The 22,931-nt window shown below is 42.8% G+C and overlaps 1 protein-coding gene across 2 annotated transcripts in view; it reads left to right on the top strand.

Moving 5' to 3' along the window:
* FBP2 (fructose-bisphosphatase 2) overlaps window positions 1–13,146 on the top strand; it is a 34,114-nt gene extending 20,968 nt beyond the window's left edge. The window contains exons 4-7 of one of the 2 annotated variants that reach the window (XM_047700816.1): window positions 7–147; window positions 3,165–3,302; window positions 9,546–9,665; window positions 12,870–13,146. In XM_047700816.1, coding sequence (XP_047556772.1) covers window positions 7–147; window positions 3,165–3,302; window positions 9,546–9,665; window positions 12,870–13,064 — 594 coding nt within the window. In that variant the 3' untranslated portion in view covers window positions 13,065–13,146. The remainder of the gene's footprint in view (window positions 1–6; window positions 148–3,164; window positions 3,303–9,545; window positions 9,666–12,869) is intronic. The other variant, XM_047700817.1, reaches the window with a different exon arrangement.
* Window positions 13,147–22,931: the final 9,785 nt, after the last annotated feature.

Below are 22,931 nucleotides of genomic sequence, written 5' to 3'. Positions count from 1 at the left end.
CCACAGACTTCAGAGGACGAGCCTTCTGAAAAGGATGCTCTGCAGCCAGGCCGAAATATCGTGGCTGCGGGCTATGCCCTCTATGGTAGTGCAACCTTGGTGGCTCTTTCCACTGGGCAAGGAGTGGACCTCTTCATGCTTGATCCAGTAGGTGCCAGTGTGTTCATGTCAGTACTGAGGACTCCCTGTATCTCTGTGCTTTAATTCCAGTTGGCTGGGATAATTTCATACTTAATACCTGCTTTTGGGACAAGGGAATCTGGTTGGGGAATCAACACCGACATCAATAAACATTAATGACCTATGTCCCCCCCAAGAGGGCATTTGAAGGGTTCTGTGGGGTCTGTCGTATCAGCCCAGGCTCTGCCCTTAAGGAGTTTTCTTTAAAGATTTTATTTTATTTTATTTTATTTTATTTTTATTTATTTGAGAGAGAGACAGTGAGAGAGAGCATGAGCGGGGAGAAGGTCAGAGAGAGAAGCAGACTCCCCATGGAGCTGGGAGCCCAATGCGGGACTCGATCCCGGGACTCCAGGATCATGACCTGAGCTGAAGGCAGTCGTCCTACCAACTGAGCCACCCAGGCGTCCCTTTTTTTTTTTTTTTAAAGATTTTATTTATTTATTTGACAGAGAGAAATCAAAAGTAAGCAGAGAGGCAGGCAGAGAGAGAGGAGGAAGCAGGCTCCCTGCTGAGCAGTAAGCCCAATGTGGGGCTCGAACCCAGGATCTGGGATCATGACCTGAGCCGAAGGCAGCGGCTCAACCCACTGAGCCACCCAGGCGCCCCCCCCCTTTTTTTATAAAGATTTTATTTTTTTATTTTAAGGAGTTTTCTTTAAAAAATATATATATATGTATATATATTTGGATTTTTATTTATTTATTTGAGAGAGAGAGCTCACAAGTAGGCAGAGAGGCAGGCAGAGAGAGAGAGAGAGGAGGAAGCAGGCTCCCCGCCAAGCAGAGAGCCCGACGCGGGACTTGATCCCAGGACCCTGAGACCATGACCCGAGCTGAAGGCAGAGGCCCAACCCACTGAGCCACCCAGGCGCCCGAGGAGTTTCCTAATCCAAAAATGCATTCAACCTCTTTGGCTTATGGAAATACAATCACTTTAAAAAGCCTAATGTCTAGACAGAAACATGGATTTTTTTAGAGTAGCACGTTCCAATAGAACTCTCTACGACCCAGCATATGTTCTGTTATCTGTGCTGTCCAATATGGCAGACACTAGCCTCTTGTGGCTACTGAACACTTGCAATGTGGTTAGTGTGACAAGAAACTTGGTTTCAAAACTTTGTCTTGGGGCACCTGGGTGGCTCAGTCGTTGAGCATCTGTCTTCGGTTCAGGTCATGATCCCAGGTCCTGGGATCAAGCCCCACATTGGGTTCCCTGCTTGGTGGGAAACTTTCTCCTTCTCCCACTCCCCCTGCTTGTGATCCCTCTCTTGCTGTTTCTGTCAAATAAATAGATAAAATCCTTTAAAAAAAAACCCAAATTTGTCTCATTTTAATTAACTTAAATTGCCACATGTGACTCGTGGCTACCCTCTTGGACAGCATGGATTTGTGGGACTGCTGCTAATGTACATGTTCTTCCCAATTAAGTAAAAGATGTTACCATATTAATGGTAAAGCTCAAGACATAGGTTGGGGATGGGCAGGTCTTGAGGACCGGGATGCAGGAGTCCCAGGAACGGGCTTGCAGCATGGCCAGTCTGGCCTGGACCCTACCCCCGATTCTGTGTCTCTCACTCAGGTTTCAAGTGCCAAAGAGGAGTATCTCATTTGCCAAGCTAAGTCACATGCCTGACCTTGGGCTGGAGGAGGCTTAGCTTAGTCTTCCTAGATTGGCATCCAATGAGAAGAGTTACTTCTTCAAAGGGAGTTAGGCTGCTTTTAAGAAGTGTTACTCCACAAATGTCCACAGCAAGCTCTTAAAGCTCAGGAGCCAGAGACTATCAGGAACTTTCCTATAACAAAAAGAAGTTGGGCTTAATGAACAAGGATGGCTGTGCTCTAGAAGGACAGTAGAGAGTCCTGCCAGGAGGGAGCTGGGATGGACTTAGTCTACAGCAAATGGGCTTTTGCTTGATAATCTCAGGAGGATTCAAGAAAGAGAGGGTCCGTTCTGGCTTGAGAGTGGATACCATAAATGATTGTGTATCAGTAATTTTTATCTAGGAGGTAGGAAGATTAAAGTGAAGGTAGAGATTCATTGGTAAAGAAGAAGTCGTCCCTCACATGCAGCAGAGGGGAAGGATGCTTAGCTACATTTGTGGTTGCTGAGTATTCTCATCACTGTCTTACTTCAGACATGGTCAGCATGGTCTTGCCTCTTTATATTCTGGGATTATAAATTGCTTTGCTTATTTGGAACCTTCCAGTCTAGCCGCCTGCTGTGAGCTCTTGTCCCGGGGGATTTCATTTTCTTAGTCTTCAAAGTTCATTAAAACTGATTACATTCCAAGCCTGGTTTTTATCCTAGTGACTTAGACATCCAGCCTTTCAGGCGATGCCTGCAGCCAGCTGATCACGCCCATAAACACTCAGATAAATGGTACCTGAGGGGTGTCCTGCGGAGTGACCACAGTGGGGGCCATGGGTATAATCTGATTAAATAATTCTGAGGATTTCTTTCATTTTTATCCTTTTTATTCTTTATGCCAAGTGAATACAGTTTCTGATCGAAGGGATTTCCTCATTACCCTGTATAAATGTCACTGGGATACTGGGAATTTTTCATGATTTCTAAGACCGAGTCATTAAAATCAATGGACCACACATTAGTAGGGTAACTACATCCCCCAACTTTATGACGAATCCCTTCCATGGAACTTCTTCCTCTCATTGTCAATGGCCCAAATCTTCCTGGAAACATTAGGAATTAACTAGGGATGAGAACTTGGGGGGTATTAATACTTCGAAGTTCCCAATGAAAGAGTGACCTGACAGGCAGTGAAAATTACCAAGGAAACATTCCCTCTTTCCTTTGAATTATTTCATCTCTTGCTGGAGCACGACTGGAGCTGCCGAAGGACAGGGACCAGCTGGGTCCTCGAGGAGGCCCACACCTTCTGATACTCTCTGTTGGGGGCAGCGCTGTTGGCTTCTGTTTCCTGGTATCTCTCTCCTTCCTGGTGTTTCTGTTCATCTTTCTAGGCTCTTGGTGAATTTGTCCTGGTGGAAAAAGATGTCAAGATAAAACAGAAAGGGAAGATTTACAGTCTCAATGAGGGCTATGCCAAATATTTTGATGCTGCCACCACAGAATATGTGCAGAAAAAGAAATTTCCTGAGGTGAGTGAAGAAAGCTTAAGGCAGTAGCAGGGAGAATGCTGCCCCAGTGGGTTCCTGTTTGGGTGGCGGCTTTGGGGGTCTGGCTGAAAGAGGTTGATGCCACTGTTTATGGATCTGATCAGTATGAGAATGATGGGCTCTGCCTTTCTTCATAAACAAGCAACGTCTTTTATAGCTAAAAGTTACCTACTCAAGATAATACTCCCTAGTTTATTTCCCTAGTTTAGTTTTTCTAGGAAACAGACCACATTTTCAAAATTCGGGATTCAGGCCAGAACCTGTAAGGTCATTTGTTTGCTGAGCTACCGTGTATAGATTCTGCTCACTCACTTTTATTTGCTTTTAGGTGGAGTAATTATATTTGAAAGTCCCATTCATATGCCCTAATATCAAGACCTTGTGTTTGCCCCAAGCTTTAGGATGTTTTTTTTCTCTCAACGGGATTACCAAGTTCTGGACTTCATGTGTAATGAAGTCCTCAAGATCCATTCAACATGTCCATCATTCTAAGAGAACTTTTAAGACAGGTGTGAGGGTAGAGTCAAAGAATTTCCAGGTCAACTGTATAAAGTCTGGTCTAAACTGGAAGAGGAATGCAAGCTTGTCTACAAGTGGGACTATCTTTCACCGAATTCTGGGGAATTCCATAAGAGACTCCCTTTGTCCTGTGGTGGGAAGGCAGTGGTGTGGTGGGCCAGCCTGGCTGTCCCTGGAAGTCCTCATGAACTCCTTGGAAAAAGAGCTTGTGATGCCACAGGACTAAGAGGCAGTCAGTTAACAGGATCCTGGGACCTGCGTTTGCAGGCCCAAGGTGAAGCTATAGAGAACTTTCTACTTTTTTTCATTTATTTTTATTTTTTTAATTTTTTTGTTTTTTTAAAAGATTTTATTTATTTATTTGACAGAGAGAGATCACAAGTAGACAAAGAGGCAGGCAGAGAGGGAGAGAGGGAAGCAGGCTCCCTGCCGAGCAAAGAGCCCAATGCGGGACTCGATCCCAGGACCCTGAGATCATGACCTGAGCCGAAGGCAGCGGCTTAACCCACTGAGCCACCCAGGCGCCCCTTCATTTATTTTTTAAGTGAAATTCTCAAAAGTGCCATTTCCTGTACCTCTCCTTCATAGGGTTGTATTTTGCCAACACTCACAAACCCATCCAATGTCTTGAGGGCAAGAGTCGCAATATGTGAATTGTAAGGTGATAAATTCAAAATTATTTACATGTTTCTGGTCTTGGAGATGTTTCAAAGTGGCCCCCATTCTAAGCTAAAAGGTGCCTCCTCTAGAGCCCATAAAAAATACAAGTACCACTAAAAAATACAAGTCCTGCACGAAAAATATCATATGTCTCTTTGAAGGAGGGGTTTCAGGTGAGGAAAAAAAGGCATCAGCCCATGAATGACTGACAGCTGGTCAACAGTCTGAACACACGAAGATCCCTTGTAAATCTTACCACAGGATGAGCTCCCAAGTGGAAATCCACTCAAAGGGCATGATTATTATGCTAGTCAGGGAGAAAACATGAATCCCTCACCCTCTCAGTAAAACCAGAACTCTTAGGAGATATTTAAGACCTTTCTCAATTCCATTTTAACTTTTTCTCCTCTCAGGAAATGCTCTCTGCTCTTTAAAAGAAAAAAAAAAAAAAAGGGGTTTCTCTTGTCTCCTTTCTCACAGTCCAGCTTAGATGGTTTGATTACAGCTAGAAGAAAGACACTAGGTTCTAAGGTAAAGCTACCTACTGTAATTTTGCAAAATGGAGTAAATAACCTTAAGAGGATCTATACAGTTTCCCAAGAGATGTCCCAGGAGTAAGAGAAGTTCATCAGGCCAGAGGTTCTGAAGAATTTTTGACTGTGACCATTAATAACAAATGCATTTTATGTCTAATTCAGAGCACACTTGTGCAAGCATGCACGCGCACACTGAAACAGAAGTAAACTGCCTTACTGTCTACTGTGCTCTAAGATATGTTTTCATTTTTTTTTGTTTTTGCTTTTTATTCAATTCTATTCTGTTCTGATCGGATCTGGTCTGTTCTGTTCCAGTCCATTTGTTTGGATTGCATTTCATTCCTTTCAAAAACATGTTTAGCAATGACCCATTAAATGGATTTTATGATCCATGAATGGATTTTCATCCACACTTGAAAAAGTGTACTGTGCTGGGCAGCTTCTTAGAAATCTCACTTGAGGGTGCCTGGGTGGCTCAGTGGGTTAAGCCGCTGCCTTCGCCTCAGGTCATGATCTCAGGGTCCTGGGATTGAGGCCCGCATTGGGCTCTCTGCTCAGCAGGGACCCTGCTTCCCTCTCTCTCTCTCTCTGCCTGCCTCTCCATCTACTTGTGATCTCTCTCTGTCAAATAAATAAATAAAATCTTAAAAAAAAAAAAAGAAATCTCACTTGATCATAAAAGTAATCTACAGATTCTCAGAATGGAGACAGTGAGACAAAAATAAAATAAAGGGGAGTGTGTGCATTGCATACAGAACAGGTTAATGTCACTCAAATAGCCCATGGATGGCTGCCCATTATTGCATCCAGTATGCAAATGGGTAGGACTCGTGCAGTAGGATCTAAACAGCAGGTTATTCTGATCTCCTCCTTGCTCTGTAACAGCTGTTCAGTGGAGCAATCCCTCCTAGAAAACAGAAAGTCAGTGTTCACTCATCATGGAAATGATAGACTATTGAGCACAATGTATTAATCAGTATTTCCGTATCGATTCAAAGATGAGACCTTTTTCAACAGCAAAGGAGGACACATATTCCCCACATAAAGCAAGGCTCCAGAATCCTACAGTTGTTTTTTAATGTGTAACTACAGATTTAATATACATCTTCCCCTAGCATAAAAGGAGTTGTTCTGTCTCTAGAAGATTTTGGTTTTGCTTACTTTTTACATAAAATCCCTTACAATTTCCATAAACTGAAAACTAGGTATTAGTTGGTTCTGGCCCAGAAAGTTTAGTCTACATGTAACAGCAGGACACTGGTGTGAATGCTTGATAATTTCCTCAGGCCACGCTTCATAGTCCAGGGAGGGACTTTCTTCTTGAGGTAAAAAAACAATGATCATTTTGATGGAAGTGCTGGATTGTATTGGGAATTTCCAATTCTCACTGATAAGACAAACAGAGCTATAGTGAAACCCTAAGTTGGATTCCAGAATTTCCTCCTATAGATACAAAAAGGAATTTTGACTTTGGACAAAGGGGGATATCCTCAACAGAGTGGTGGGCATCCTCCTGGCTATGGTGGAGGTTGGCAGTGATCCCTTAGAAAGATTAAAAGGAAATTAGGGAAAAGAATCTGTGTGCCCTTCCCTCAGCAATTCTCTGAGAAGAGAGAAGGACAGAGATGACAGCAGGAGAGGCTAGCTTGGGGGATATTGGCATGAAGCCATTGCTTTCTTTTATTAAGTACTTTTAATTCTTTTTAAATAAAGAAAGGCCCAAAGAAGAAGTCAATAAATAGTCTGTAATATTTCCACTTGATTGAAACTAGTATCTTTTCTTGTTAACAAAATTTAACAAGTAATATATCTCAAAAGTTGAACATAGAGTTACCGTATGACCCAGCAATTCCACTCCTCAGTATATACCCCAAATAACTCAAAACAATATATTCAGAAAAAACTTGCACACAGATGCTTACAGCAGCATTATTTACAATAACCAGAGGTGGGAACAACTCAAATGTCCATCAACTGATGAGTGGATGAATAAAAGATGGTACATCCATACAAGGGAGTATTACAAGCCATAAGAAGGAAAGAAATGTTGATCGATATCATGATTTCAAAAACATTTATGCTAAGTGGAAAAAGCCATTTGCTAAGATTAGGTCAAAGTGTAGAGACATAGGCAGATTAGTGGTTGCCAGGGTCTGGGGGAAGGGAGGACAGAGACTACTGAATGGGTATGATGTTTTCCTTTGGACGATGGAAATGTTCTGTAATCAGATAGAGGTCATGGTTGCACCATATTATGAATGTACTAAATGCCACCGAACTGTATATTTTAAAATTGTTAATTTTATCTGATGTAGATTTTACTTCAGTTAAAAAAATATAATCTAGGATTAGGAAATGTAAAACATACAGAAATATACAAAATTAAATGTGAAACCTTCCTCCTTCCCTTATCCAAGGAGCTTTTTGCATGGATGACCACTGCCAAGTGTTGCTTTTATTCTTTGAGCTGGGATGGGGGGAAGGATTGTGCACATTCATCTCCATATCTATACCACTACCCTTTTAGAACATTAGGTAGACCATATTAGTTTCACCTGATTTTCTTTTTCATGATTTAGAGATTGACATAATTGCCATGGAGATCCCAAATGTATACACTCATGACCTTTTGCAAGTGTATCTGTAGGGCACATGTCTTACTGAAGGTGCTGGGTCAAAGGATATGAGCATTTCACGGGCTTTTTTTACCAAATAGTCTTTCAGAAAAGTTGCATCAATTTCTAGTCTCCGGCACCATATGAAAGAGTACCCATTTCCCTATGTCCTTGCCAGTGTGAGATACGGTGAATCTTCTAAAATTTTTGTCCATTTGATGGTGAAAAGGTGAACCTTGTGGCTCAATTTGCACATGTTTAATTATGCTTTATGTCATAAAGCATATTTATGTATTTATCAAGCACCTACTTTTGTCTTAGTAAATTGCCTAATTCTATCCTTAGCAAATACTTACTTAGTGTTATTTATCTTTTTCTTGTTGCTTTGGATAGGCACTTAGTAAATGAAGGAAACTAGCTTTTGTCTGTTATTCATGTTAGAAATATGTATACACTTTCAGCTTTGGATCCTATAGAAGTGCTGTCCAATAAATAGCTAATTGCCACATGTGGTTATTTAAATTTAAATTAATTGCCAGTAAATAACATGTAAATCATCCTATTTTCATCTACACTTGTCTTGTTACCAGAGCTCAGCAGTGGTGAGTGGCTGCTGAGTGGGACATTGGTGATAAAAAGTGTTTTCCTGGGGCGCCTGGGTGGCTCAGGTGGTTAAGCATCTGCCTTCAGCTCAGGTCATGATCCCAGAGTCCGGGGATCAAGTTCCACATCTGGTTCCCTGCTCAGCCAGGAGCCGGCTTCTCCTTTTCCTCCCTGCTTACGCTCTGTTGATATCTCTGTCTCTCTTTCTCTCTCAAATGAATAAATAAAAGCTTAAAAAAAAAGTGTTTTCATCACCACAAAGAATTTCACTGGACAGCCTTGTTCTAAATTATTTGTTATTTTCTCCTTTTTAAGTCTCTCCCCATCTTGAAATAATTTGGCTGTAAAAAATGAGGTAGGGATCCTACACACCTCTTCTCTAAGGAGTTAGCACAGTGCTCTTTGTTCCCCAGTAGTCCTCTCCCACACTGATTGAAAGGTCCTGTTCAGCATAAATGAAATTCTTATCTATCTTTAGGCCCATAACTGGGCTCTATTCTGAGCTCTGGTCAGTGTTTGCATTTCTTCCTTGCATATGTAAATATTGTTCACTGTGTGCTCTTAGATTTGGTAGAGATAATTTTTTCCTTGTTCTTCATTTTCACAAATGTTCTTGTTTTCTTTGTCAGAGAATTTTAATACCAATTCTTTCAAGTTTCTTCCCCAAAAAGTCTGTTGATATTTTCTAAGAGTTTTATAGCCTTAGCTCTTTATGTGCTGGTCTTCCAACCACTTTGAGTTAACTTGTCATGTGGTGTAGGTTAAGTTTTTGGTCTATCTTTAAAATTGGGTTATTCCTCTTTTTATCATAAAATTGTAAATTCATTTATTTTTATTCATTTATGTATGTTAGTCCCTCCCTTCAGTTGGGAGTTCCTTAGGGGCAGAGACTATCTTCCTGTTTTTGGCATCCTCAGGGCCTGGCCTGGTGCCAGGCATAAATAAGATGCTGAAAAATTACTTATTGGGATGAGTTTACACGTGATTTGTGAACAGTCCTACTCATGTTTTTAACTAGGAGAGTAATTGGCACATTTTGCATTCCACCTAATATTCAGAGTTTGGGATCACTGGTAGTGCCTGCTTTTATTGCAATTCAATTCATTTTGGTGGGAGGTGACTATTTCCAGCTTGTCTAATGCAAGCCTAAATGCTGCTGATGTCACTGTCTTTCCCTAGAAGGGTTTAACAGTTACTTTGCTTTGTTCTGTAAACCTCCTAAGGCAGGGTACGTGGGTAACAGAGTATCTAATCCAGGCAAGCATCTTGTCTCCTCTCTCTCCGCCTCCTAGGATGGCAGTGCTCCCTATGGGGCCCGGTACGTGGGCTCCATGGTGGCCGATGTGCACCGCACCCTGGTCTACGGAGGGATCTTCCTGTACCCCGCGAATCAGAAAAGTCCGAAGGGCAAGGTAATTCTCGTTTGTCCCCTGGCTGTATTGGTCAGTAAGCCAGTTGGAGTTCCCTTTCTCTTCGTGCCTGCTTTTTGGCTACTGCTCTGTCCTTTTCACAACTGTTTGTGAGTGTGCAGGTGGAAGAAAAAAGAGGTGTATTTCCCATTAATGGATTTTGAGGTTGTGGTAGAGGCTGAAGATGTTAATGGCCATTTTCACTGGTCTTTGCATTCCCTGGTCTCATGCCTGTCATTCACCATGAGTCAGCTGTGTTCATCTGCCACTTTCTACGTGCTGTGCCTGACTTGTAGCTTCAGCAACGCCTAATTCTGGATGAGAGACCCTTCGAGAATCTAATGAAAGCTATGGATCCACTTCCATATGCACATAAATACACATAAGCAGACATTACGTATGTTTTTAGGGGTTCACAGATGACCTGAAGTCTACCCATGAATCCTCCAGAGAGTTCCCAAACTTCAGAGTAAGAACTTCTGCTCAGAACTTATTTAATACTTCTGGAAAGGTAGCCTCTGGGTGATCTTACTGCAACTTTATGACACAAACCCCAAAATACTTGTATGATCAGATGGGAATCGTAAGATCCAAATGCATCTATCCTGAATAGACCCTCCCATGGAAACGTGTCTGATTTTTTAGCTAACCACAGAAATCGTAGGTAAGTAGACAAATCAAAACAAAGATCTACTGTATTCTCAGACATACCCACAACTGGCTGTGTGTGTATTTGTCTCCCAGGGTGTGCAATTTGAATTTTTGGAATCCCAGATTCAAAGCCATGATAAGAAATCTGGGCGCCTGGGTGGCTCAGTGGGTTAAAGCCTCTGCCTTAGGCTCAGGTCATGGTCTCAGGATCCTGGGATTGAGTCTCTGCTCGGCAGGGGGCCTGCTTCCCTCTCTCTCTCTCTCTCTATCTGCCTCTCTGCCTATTTGTGATCTCTGTCTGTCAAAAAAAAAATTAAAACTAAAAAAAAAAAAAAGAAATCTAAGAGCACATGAGACCAGTGGGAAGATTTTTAATATGCAGATTAGTGTGTCAGGAATTTCTCTTCATGTGAGTGTTGAGCTCAGGTATATTATAACCTGTGGAATGCTTGCATAGAACCATGCTTGCTGACTACTCAGTTCCAACACAGAAAACATTAGTCTATTTCTTACCAATTATTGAAAATGATTTATAATGAGTCAGAAAATATGCACGTGGAATTATGAGACATTTCTGTAAAGACATATAATTCCATGTATAGATCTATATTCATGACACCATCACCATCCTTATTGAAAATACCATTGGTTTCTGATCTCTGTGTTTTAGCTTTGGTGGTCCCTGTGAGTGCATTGGTATGTGCTTTGGTGGTGGGGTAGATGCGTACACCTTTTCTCCTGTGTGTGCTTTTCTCTGTGTGTCTGTTTAGATTTTAACTGCAGAAAAAAGTAGATCACATGGGCTGCAGGTCAAAGCAACATGAAGACCTGCACATTGTGTTTTAAGATGAATTTACTATAAGGACAACTTTAGGTGAAGGGCAGCCTTGGCTCAAAGACAAACTTTATATGAGGATGTTGTGCTTTTTTCTTTTTCTTTTAAACATCTGAACCAACATGGCTAACATGGCTAACAAAGTCTGAGACTTTGACATCCCAAATCCCTCATCCTCAAGCACCCAGAGCAAGGAAAGGGGGAAGAAAGAACCAAACTCTAGAAGCTGAAAGGTAGCTGTGCAGGACCAGCTGGCTACCAGTGTCCCTCCTCGGGGTGAACAGGGACCAAACTAGTGGATCCAAGTGTGTCCACACCCATTGAGGCTTCTTTGGACCCTGGAGGTCTAGGGCGGAGGGCAGTGTATACTATTTTACCAAAGGGCCAGTAAATGCCCCCAGAATCTTAACTTACTCTCTCCTGAATGCCTGGCTCTCTAACCTAGACCAGAGATGTTTTGCTTCTCACCATGAAATAACAATGATTCAAAAATCAGCACAAGCTATGACTGCTTCTCAAAGAGTTTCAGATGATCTTCAGAAAGGGTTTGAAGAAAAGAATGGGAAAGAAAAGGCTATAGAAAGCTGGCACAACCACTCTGTAAGCTGATTACAGGAAGGAACTTGTTATCTTTTAAATATAGGGTTTGCACCTATCGGGAAGGAAGGAAAAGATAGTATGATACTGGGCTGGAACATGCAGCTAGCCTGTCACCCTGAATCTAATGGGATGTGTGTGTGTGTTTTCGCAGGGGGTGGGTTGGTGAGGAGTGCATCACAACACAATCACAGAAATAAGCCTAAAAAAGGCAGTGGGTCCAGCCCATTTCTATTCAATTCCCCAGGCACTCATTAGGACGCAGGGCAGACACCTGTTGGTTCCTGTAGTGCCTGTTAGAAGAAGCAGTCCTTGCTCAGGATAAGCTCAGGCCTGGGTCCACGGGCATGACTTGGAAAGCAGGGCACAAGCTGACTTTACCCTCCCCCACCCTGCCCATTTCTGCCTTCCACTGGGAGCCCTTGGGCAAGGGACACAGTAGCCTTGTTTGGACACTTCCCTTGGGTCAGACATTACTGGGAAGGGAGATGCCACAATGTCCAACCCAGACAGATTCTGTCCCTACCCTCAAGGGCGAGCGTGTAAGGAGGAAGACAGATATGAAACACACCTCTGTGTGACAAATATAGGAAGAGGAATGTGCAGGATACTGTGGGAATGCAAGCAGGGGACATTAACTCTGTCTTGGGGGCCAAGAGAAAAGGCCATTTAAACCCCAGCAAACTACCTAGTCAGGTCGATGATGTGGGGTTCTTCCCCATGATCCCGAACACTGAAGTTATCCTGAGAGACCACCTAGCATTCTCTAGGTGACCTTCCATCTCACCCAAGCTGGATGGCTCCCTTGCCATAAGGCCTCACATATGCGGGCTCCTGTCCAGCGCTCAGCATCAGTTTGGCCCCCTGCTGAACCAACAGCACAAGCAAGGATCTAGGTCTCATCTCCTAAGGGGGGAGGCAGGCCTCTCATAAGCACAAAGGTCACAAGACAGGTAGAGACTGACCAGCAGTGCCCCAAAGACATGGCCATGAACCTGGCGTAGTCGTGCTAACAAGACACAGAAGTTCAGCTGCTGGAATTCCCCATCAAGCTTTAGGGGTGTGGCTTTGGGATTTTGGGGCCACTTGCAGAACTTGTCCACCTGACTCTCTTTCTCCCACAGCTCCGGCTCCTGTACGAGTGCAATCCTATGGCCTTTATCATAGAGCAGGCTGGAGGCCTGGCGACCACAGGCACCCAGCCCGTGCTGGACGTGAAGCCGGAGTCCATCCACCAGCGAGTCCCCCTCATTCTGGGGTCCCCAGATGATGTGAAGGAGTACCTCACCTGTGTACAGAAAAGCCAGGCAGGCAGGTAGTGGGTTTCACCCGGAATGCTGCCTTTTCTTTGTCATGTCCCTTCTATTAAGGGCCCTAAATAAACGATCATTGTAAACAGTGGTGATGAGTCACAAAAGACAAACCCCTGAGTCAGCCCCAGAAGAGCAGCAGTGAAGGGCTCCTCTGGGCTCCAGAAGCCAGAGGCGATTCTGTGCTCCATGTGAAGGGCTCAAAGTAAAAACCCACATTTGGAAAAGAACAAATTTGATCTATCTTCTCTCAAGCACAACAGCTAATAGGGTTAGAGTTCCAAGTCTGCCAGCCAGCGAATTCGCATCTATGGATTTTTTGGGCAAAAGGTTTAGAGATCAATTAAGAATTTATCTTGGTTGGCTTAAAATTTGAACCTAGTGGAGGCTGGTTCCAAGATGGCAGAGTACTAGGCAGACCCTGAACTTGTTTTGTTTTGAATACAACTAGACTAGCCTTGAAGTTTTTGAAAAACTAGGAACAGGATGGGAGGAGTATGGGGTGAGGGAATTTGGCCTAAGTGTGGTTCACAGCTCTGAACTGGGGGATTGGGAAGCCGTGGAGTGGGGAAGTGGTGTAAGCCCGGTTTGCAGAACAAAGTCAGGAAGAGAGAGGAAATCGGAAAGATTGCAGCAGTTTGTGACCCCCTAAGAAGCTGTTGAGTGGATCCCTGGGTTGCTCAGGGAAAAATTGCTCCCCTTTCCAGAGGGCATTTGAGGATTATTTGTCCTCTCCAGAGCCAAAGGGACAGCCAAGGAGCCACTGAGGGGAGCTCTCCAGCAGGGTCAGAGGGGTGCACAGAGGAGAGAAAACCTCTTAAGTTTTTGCTCTGAGCCACAATAGGCTTGAACCTCTGCGTGCATGTGCCAGTAGTCACTTTTCTTGGACTGTCTGTGGACAGTGCGGAGGCTGGAGCCAATGACAGGTAACATGGCTGTTGCTTTACTGTCTGCCACAATAGATCCAAGCCTCTGTGATGGCTTTTCTAGGAAAAAGGGAATAGGGAGTAGTGCAGATGGCTGATAGCCTGGCCCCAGCTTTCCATCAGTGTTATGATAAACTCTAGCCTCTGCACACATACTGTATGAAGGCTTTTCATGGATGGAATCGTGCTGGACACAGCCCGATCCTCCCTGCCTGGGGACAGCATTGGGTATGCACACCTTACCAGGCACTTTAAAACTTAGAGTTTTGAATCCCAACCACTGGCTGAGATAAAATACAGTAGATCTGTGGCTCTGGGCATGCTAATGACCTGGACATAGATAGGTTAGGGCAGGAAACTGATGAAGCCTAGGCCACAGGAGATTGTTGGATTTTCTGGGAGGGCCTCCTGAGCAACAGCTGCTGAGGATTCTGCCCCTCCCCCCGGGGACAAAGGATGAGGTGACACCGTATTCTACCTTCTCCACATGACGCCCTCTTCCTGTCCACCAGCACAGATTCCAGAGAGAAACACAGCACCTCTGGTAGACGCTTGAATCCCTTACACTAAACCCCACCCCTGGACCTGGCAGGAGCTAGTTCTAAGGGCAAGTCAGCTTGTACGCCAGCACAGCAGGCCTTTCCCAAAGAAGACAAACACAAACCCCAGCATATACCAGGTCTACTAATTAAAGAAAACTCTAAAACATCAGCTTCTGGCTTAACCTCACACACACACACACACACACACACACACACACACACAAATAAAAACACACAAAAAAACAAAGCATCCCTACTTAAAGGTACCTCCCCCCAAAACAAGGAGGAACTCTGTAGAGGAAGGACCAGTGGGAAAGGGCAGCCAAAACACAATAGCAGAGTGTACACAGTGTACACCAGAATCACTTCCTGAAGATGTTGTTGATTATTGCTGCTTTTTTTTCCCTTTTGTCCCCCTTCTTTTTCTTTCTCATTCTTTCCTCTTTTCCTTTCTGGACAAAATTACTAGAAGGAGAAATTCACAACAGAAGAAAGAAGCAGAGGTAATACTCTCTGCCATGGATTTAACAGATATGGATGTAAATAAGATGTCAGAGCTATAACTCAGAGTAATGATTATAAAGATACTAGCTTGGGTTGAAAAAAGCATAAAAGACACTAGAGAATCCCTTAGTGTAGAAATAACAGAACTAAAATCCAATCAGGTCAAAACTAAAAATGCTATTACTAAGATCAGTAAAAAATGGAGGCTCTAACTGTTAGGGTAAATGAGGCAGAAAAGAGTCAGTGATATAGGAGACAAAATGAGGGAAAATAAAGAAGCTGAGAAAAAGAGAAAAAACTACTAGGTCACGAGGAGAGGCTTTGAGAAATTATTGATACCATAAAGTTCAATAGTATTTGAATAATAGGGATCCCAGAAGATGAGAAAAGAGAGAGAGGGACAGAAGGTTTATTTGAACAAATTACAGCTGAGAACTTCCCTAATCTGGAGAAAGAAACAAGCATTCAAGTCCAGGAGGCCCAGAGAACCACCCCCCAATCAATAAAAATCATTCAATACTCTGACATAAAATAGTGAAGCTTGCAAATTTCAGAGATAAAATCCTGAAAGCAGCTATAGATGAGAGCTCCTTAACCTACTAGGGTAGAAACATTAGATGGCAGCAGACCTATCCACAGAGACATGGCTGGTCAGAAAGGACTGCCATGATATATACAGGGTGCTAAATGAGAAAAAAACATGCAGCCAAGAATACTTTATCCACCAAGGCTGTCATTCAGAATGGAAGGAGAGATAAAGAGCTTCCAGGACAAACAGAAACTAAAAGAATTTGATCACTAAACCAGCCCTTCAAGAAATATTAAAAGGGATCCGGTGAACAAAGAGAGAGCCTAAATGTAACATAGACCAGAAAGAAGCAGAGACATTATACAGAAACAGCGACTTCACAGGTAATACAGTGGCACTCAATTCACATCTTTCAATAGTTACTCTGAATGTAAATGGCCTAAATGCTCCAGTCAAAAGACACAGGGTATCAGATTGAATAAAAAAGCAAGACCATCGATATGCTATTTGCAAAAGACATATTTTAGACCCAAAGACACCTCCAGATTGACAATAAGAGGGTAGAAAACTGTTTATCATGCTAATGGACATCAAAAGAAAGCTAGGGGGCAATCATGATAGCAGACAAATTAGATTTTAAACCAAAGACTGTAATAAGACATGAGGAAGGACACTATATCATACTTAAAGAGTCTATCAGGAAGATCTAACAATTATAGATACTTATGCCTCTAACGTGGGAGCAGCCAATTTATAAACCAATTTATAAGTATCTATAATTGTTAGATATATAACTATATAGTTATATAGTATTGTCCAATCTATAATTGGAGACCAGGGAGATAACAAAAGTAAAGAAGCGCATTGATAATAATACAATGATAGCAGGGGACTTAAAACCCTCCTCACTGCAATGTACAGACCATCTAAGCCAAAGACCAACAAGGAAACAAGGACTTTGAATGACACACTGGACCAGATGGATTTCACAGATACATTCAGAATATTCCAGCCTAAAGCAACAGAATACATGTCCAGCCTAAAGCAACAGAATACATGTTCTTTTCAAGTGCACATGGAACATTCTCCAGAACAGGTCACATACTGGGTCACAAAATCAGGTCCCAACAGATACCAAAAGTTTGGGATCATTCCCTGCATATTTTCAGACCACAGTGTTTTGAAACTGGAACTCAATCAATCACAAGAGGAACTTGGGGAAGAACCCAAATACATGGAGGCCAAAGAGCATCCTAATAAAGAACAAATGAGTCAACTAGTAAAATCAGAAGAATTTAAAAAATTCATGGAAACAAATGAAAATGAAAACACAACTGTTCAAAACCTTTGGGATGCAGCAAAGGCAGTCCTAAGAGGGAAGTACATAGCAATACAAGTCTTTCTCAAGAAACAAGAAAAGTCTCAAGTACACAACCTATCCCTACACCTTAAGGAGCTAGAGAAACAAATAAAGCCTAAACCCAGCAGGAGAAGAGAATTAATAAAGATTAGAGCAGAAATCAATGAAACAGAAGCCAAAAGAACAGTAGAAGTGATCAATGTAATTAGGAGCTGGTTCTTTGAAAGAATAAATATGATTGATAAACTCCTGGCCAGACTAATCAAAAGGAAAAAAGAAAGGACCTAAATAAATAAAAACATGAATGAAAGAGGAGAGATCACAAACAACACCAAAGAAATACAAACAATTATAAGAACATATTATAAGCAACTATATGCCAATGAGTTAGGCAATCTGGAAGAAACAGATGCATTCCTAGAGACCTATAAACTATCAAAACTGAACCAGGAAGAAATAGAAAACCAGAACAGACCCATAACCAGCAAGGAAAGTGAAGCAGTAATCGAAAATCTCCCCAAAAACAAGTGCGCATAGCCAGATGGCTTCCCAGGGGATTTCTACGAAACATTTAAAGAAGAATTAATACCTAGTCTTCTGAAACTGTTTAAAAAAAATATGTTTGGAAAACATATTCCATGAGGCCAGCATTACCTTTATCTGAAAAACCAGACAAAGACCTCACCAAAAAGCAGAATTACAGACCAATATCCATGATGAACATGGATGCCAAAATTCTCACCACAATACTAGCCAATGGGATCCAACAGTACAGTAAAAGGATTATTCATTACGACCAAGTGGGATTTATTCCTGGGCTGCAAGTTTGGTTCAATATTCACAAATCAATGAATGGGATACTCTGCATTAATAAAAGAAAGGACAAAAATCTTATGATCTTCTCAACTGATGTAGAAAAAGCATTTGAGAAGGAGAGTCCAAGATGGTGGAGGAATAGGAGACCTTAATTTTGTCTGGTCCCAGGAATTCAGCTAGATAGCAATCAAATTATTCTGACCACCTGCAAACTCAACCAGACACCTAAGAAAAGTATAACTGTGAAACTCAATGAAAAGTGACCACTGTCAGCAAGTTAGGAAGTGTGGTGAAGTGAATTGGAAGCAATATATGGGAAGATAGACCGCAGGAGAAGGGAGCCTCTGTCAGCCGGCTACTGGCAAGTGATAAAGCAGCAGAGCACAAAATCAGAACTTTTAGAAGTCTGCTCTGGTGAGGGACATGGCTCAGGCTGCTAAGCAGGAGGTGGAACCCTAGCTGGGACATTGTGGTCTCAGGATCCTTGGGGTTACAGGAATGTCAAGCATCAGGGATGCTTGAGTGTGGCAGAGCTCTCAGGCAACGGAGTGGAGAACCTTCAAAGAGTGAGTCCAGGAGTGGGCTCTCAGCTCCGGGTTGTAACAAACTGTGAACTGTGGCATAGATGGCCCACTGCTCTATGAGCTGGGGACCAACAAGTGTGGAACCGGCGACATCCCCCTCTTTCCCTGGGAGGAGTGGCACAGGAGTGCATCACCTTCAGGGTATGGAGACTCAAAATGGGGTTGTGTGCTTCACAGGGAAGCGTTCAATCACAGGCTGGTGAACACAGAGTGCAGTTGGAGACCAGGGAGACAGGAGTGGATGGATGACTGCTTTTCTTGGAGGGCACACTGAGGAGTGGGGCCCTGAGATTTTGACTTGGGGGCCAGAGATTGGGAGGTTGCCATTTTCATTCTCATCCTCAAAAGCTGCAAGGTATTAACCAATAGGATCCAACAGTGCATTAAAGGATTATTCACCATGACCAAGTAGAATTTATTCCTGGGATCCAAGTTTGGATCAACATCTGCAAATCAATCAATGTGGTATAATACATTAATAAAGGAAAGGACAAGAACCATATGATCCTCTCAATATATGCAGAAAAAGCATTTGACAAAGTACAGTATCCTTTCTTGATTAAAACTCTTCACAGTATAGTGATAGAAGGGACACACCTCAATATCATAAAAGCCATATATGAAAAGCCAATAGGGAATAGCATTATCAATGGAAAAAAAAACTGAGAGCTATTCCCCAAGGCCAGGAATATGGCAAGGATGTCCACTATCAGTGCTGTTGTTCAACATTTTACTAGAAGTCCTGGCCTCAACAATCAGACAACAAAAAGAAATAAAAGGCATCCAAATCATCAAAGAAGAATTCAAACTCTCAATATTTGCAGATGACATGATACTCCATGTGGAAAACCCAAAAGACTTTACCTCCCAAATTGCTAAAACTTATACAGGAATTCAGCAAAGTGGCAGGATATAAAATCAATGCACAGAAATCTGTTGTGTTCCTATACACTAACAATGAGACAGAAGAAAGAGAAATTAAGGAGTCGATTCCATTTACAATTGCATCCAAAACCATAAGATACCTAGGAATAAACCTAACCAAAGAGGCAAAGGAATCTGAACTCAGAAAACTATAGAACACTTATGAAAGAAATTGAAGAAGATTCAAAGAAATGGAAAAACGTTCCATGCTCATGGATTGGAAGAACAAAATATTGTGAAAATGTCTATGCTACCTGAAGCAATCTACACATTTAATGCAATCCCTATCAAAATACCTCAGTTTTTTCCCAAAGAAATGGAACAAATAATCCTAAAATTTATATGGAACCAGAAAAGATCCCGAATAGTCAGAGGAATGTTGGAAAAGAAAACCAAAGTTGGTGATATCACAATTCCAGACTTCAAGCTCTATTACAAAGCTGTCATCATCAAGACAGTATGGTACTGGCACAAAATCAGACACATAGATCAATGGAACAGAATAGAGAGCCCAGAAATGGACTCTTAACTCTATGGTCAACTAATCTTTGACAAAGCAGAAAAGAATGTCCAATGGAAAAAAGACAGTCTCTTCAATAATTGATGTTGGGAAAATTGGACAGCCACATGCAGAAGAATGAAACTGGACCATTTCCTTACACCACACACAAAAATAGAATCAAAACTGATGAGACAGGAATCTGTCAAAATCCTAGAGGAGAACACAGGCAGCAACCTCCTTGACCTCAGCCGCAGCAATTTCTTCCTAGAAACATCGCCAAAGCCAAGGGAAGCAAGGGCAAAAATGAACTATCAGGACTTCATCAAAATCAAAACTTTTGCACAACAAAGGAAACAGTCAACAAAACCAAAAGACAACTGGCAGAATGGGAGAAGACATTTGCAAATGACATATCAGATAAAGGGCTAGTATCCCAAATCTATAAAGACCTTATCAAAGTCAACACCAAAGAACAAATAATCCAATCAAGAAATGGGCAGAGGTCATGAACAGACATTTTGGTAAAGCAGACATCCAAATGACCAACAGACACATGACAAAGTGCTCCACATCATTTGGCATCTGGGAAATACAAATCAAAACCACAGTGAGACACCACCTCACACCAGTCAGAATGGCTAAAATTAACAAGTCAGGAAAAGACAAATGTTGGCGAGGATGCGAAGAAAGGGGAACCCTCCTACACTGAATGCAAACTGGAGGTTCCTCAGAAAGTTGAAAATAGAGCTACCCTATGGCCCAGCAATTGCACTACTGGATATTTACCCTAAAGATACAAATGTAGTGATCCGAAGGGCACGTGCACCTGAATGTTTATAGCAGCAATGTCCACAATAGCCAAACTATGGAAAGAGCCCAGATGTCCATCGACAGATGAATGGATAAAGAAGATGTGATGTATACATATAATGGAATACTATGCAGCCATCAAATCCCCCAAATCTTGCCATTTGCAATGACATAGATAGAACTAGAGGGTATTACACTAAGTGAAATAAATCAATCAGAGAAAGACAATTATTATGTGATCTCACTGATATGAGGAATTTGAGATGCAGGGCCAGGGGCCATGGGGGGAGGGAGGGAAAAAATGAAAGAATATGGCACCAGAGAGGGAAACAGACCCTAAGAGACTCTTAATCTCACAAACAAACTGGGGGTTACTGGGGGGAGGTAGGGAGGGAGAGGGTGGTTGTTTTATGGACATTGGGGAGGGTATGTGCTATGCTGAGTGCTCTGAATTGTGCCAGACTGACGATTCACAGGCCTGTACCCCTGAAGCAAAAAAATATAAAAAAATTATAAGTTTTTTAAAAAGAATATTATGCAGCCATCAAAAATGAAATCTTGCCATTTGCTAGGTTGTAGAAGGAACTAGAGGGCATTATGCTAAGCAAAATAAGGTGATCAGAGAAAAATAATTTTACTCATATGTGGAATTAAAGAAACAAAACAGAGGAGCATGGAGGAAGGGAAGTAAAAATGAAACAAGACGAAATCACAGAGGGAGACAAACCATAAGAGACTCTTAATCATTGGAAACCAACTGAGGGTTGCTGGAGGAGAGGTGGGCAGGGGGATGGGGTAACTGGGTGGTGGACATTAAGGAGAGCACGTGATGTGATGAGCACTGGGCGTTATATAGAATGGATGAATCAATGAATTCTATCTCTGAAACTACTAATACACTATATGTTAATTAAATGTATTTACTTATTAATTATTATTATTTTTAAAGATTTTATTTGAGAGACAGAGAGAACGAGCGCACAAGCATGGGGAGAGGTAGAGGGAGAGGGAGAAGCAGGCTTCCTGCTGAGCAGGGAGCCCGATGAGGGGCTCAATCTGGGGACCCTGAGATCATGATCTGAGCCGAAGACAGCCGCTTAACTGACTGAGCCACCCAGGCACCCCTTAATTTTATTTAAATTAAAAAACATTGTTCGGGGGCACCTGGGTGGCTCAGTGGTTAAGCCTCTGCCTTCAGCTCAGGTCATGATCTCGGGGTCCTGGGATCGAGTCCTGCATCGGGCTCTCTGCTCTGCAGGGAACCTGCTTCCTCCTCTCTCTCTCTCTCTCTCTGCTTGCCTCTCTGCCCGCTTGTGATCTCTCTCTGTCAAATAAATAAAATCTTTTAAAAAAAAAAAAAAACATTGTTCATTTGAGCCGCATTTCCCTGTGCGGCACATGGGCAGCGAGCACACGCCCAGCTCTGGGCACCATCCTCACCATCAGTCCCCAGATCGTTTTCATCTTCCAAACTGAACTATCTTTTCCCCTTCACTAAGGCCTTCCTCTTGAAGCTCAGCTCTCCTGACCACACTCTCAAGTTTCCCACCTGACAGGCACGTCGCTGCTGTGCATGTAGGAAGAGTGAACTCAGCCCTTCACTTTGGAGGGGCTTTTCTAGGGCCACACCATTAAGGTTTAGTAAAACCCATGTGGACTCTCGACATCGATGGGGCCAAATGTGGTTTTGTTACTTCAGGGACTCCTAAGTTGTAATTAAACCTCTTCTGCAAACTGTCCTCCAGAATCTCCACCTATAGTTTGATTCCTTTTCAAAATGTGCCGTCCAGAGTTGGATCCAATCAGAATTCCCATGGTGGCCTCCAGCACATTCCACAGAGGCTTTGGACCTTGGGAAGCTCCTGTCCATATGGAGACCTCGGGACCCACAGGGCAGCCGAGGAGGGGGCTTTGTACCAAGGACAGCACCGCCCAGAGCGGGTGAGGAGCCTGTTCCCCAGTGCCCTTCGCTGTGACACTAAGAAAAATGTCCCACGAGGCTTGTCTTTGAGGCTCCCGGGACCTTGCACTGATGGAATCTCACTGTGGCCCCAGGAGGTGAGCTGTCCCCAGAGGGACTGTGGTTGTGTTTCTGGAACAGGAAGCCCATGGCTTCCCTAGAAAACTTTCTTTAAAATTATGCTCCTAGACCTGTCAACTGAGTGGAGGTGAAAACAAGGTGGTGCTTCTGTTGAGAATCTGGCCTGCGTGCAAACGTATGGACTGACAAGGCAATTTAAGCCCCCTCCCCCCTGCTGTGCAGACACAGATTTCTCCCCAAGAATGTATTCAGGCTCCACATGAGGGGGTCTAATAGAGGGTGGCTCCCCCCGGAGTGTCAGGAAATGGGTAGAGGTGGTTTTTTAAATTTCACAATGA

This window comes from Lutra lutra, chromosome 13 (genome assembly GCF_902655055.1).
Source record: "Lutra lutra chromosome 13, mLutLut1.2, whole genome shotgun sequence".
In the NCBI taxonomy this organism is placed as follows: Eukaryota; Metazoa; Chordata; class Mammalia; order Carnivora; family Mustelidae; genus Lutra; species Lutra lutra.
The sequence above is the reverse complement of the archived record's forward strand: the minus strand, read 5'-3'. Positions and strand labels throughout refer to the sequence as shown.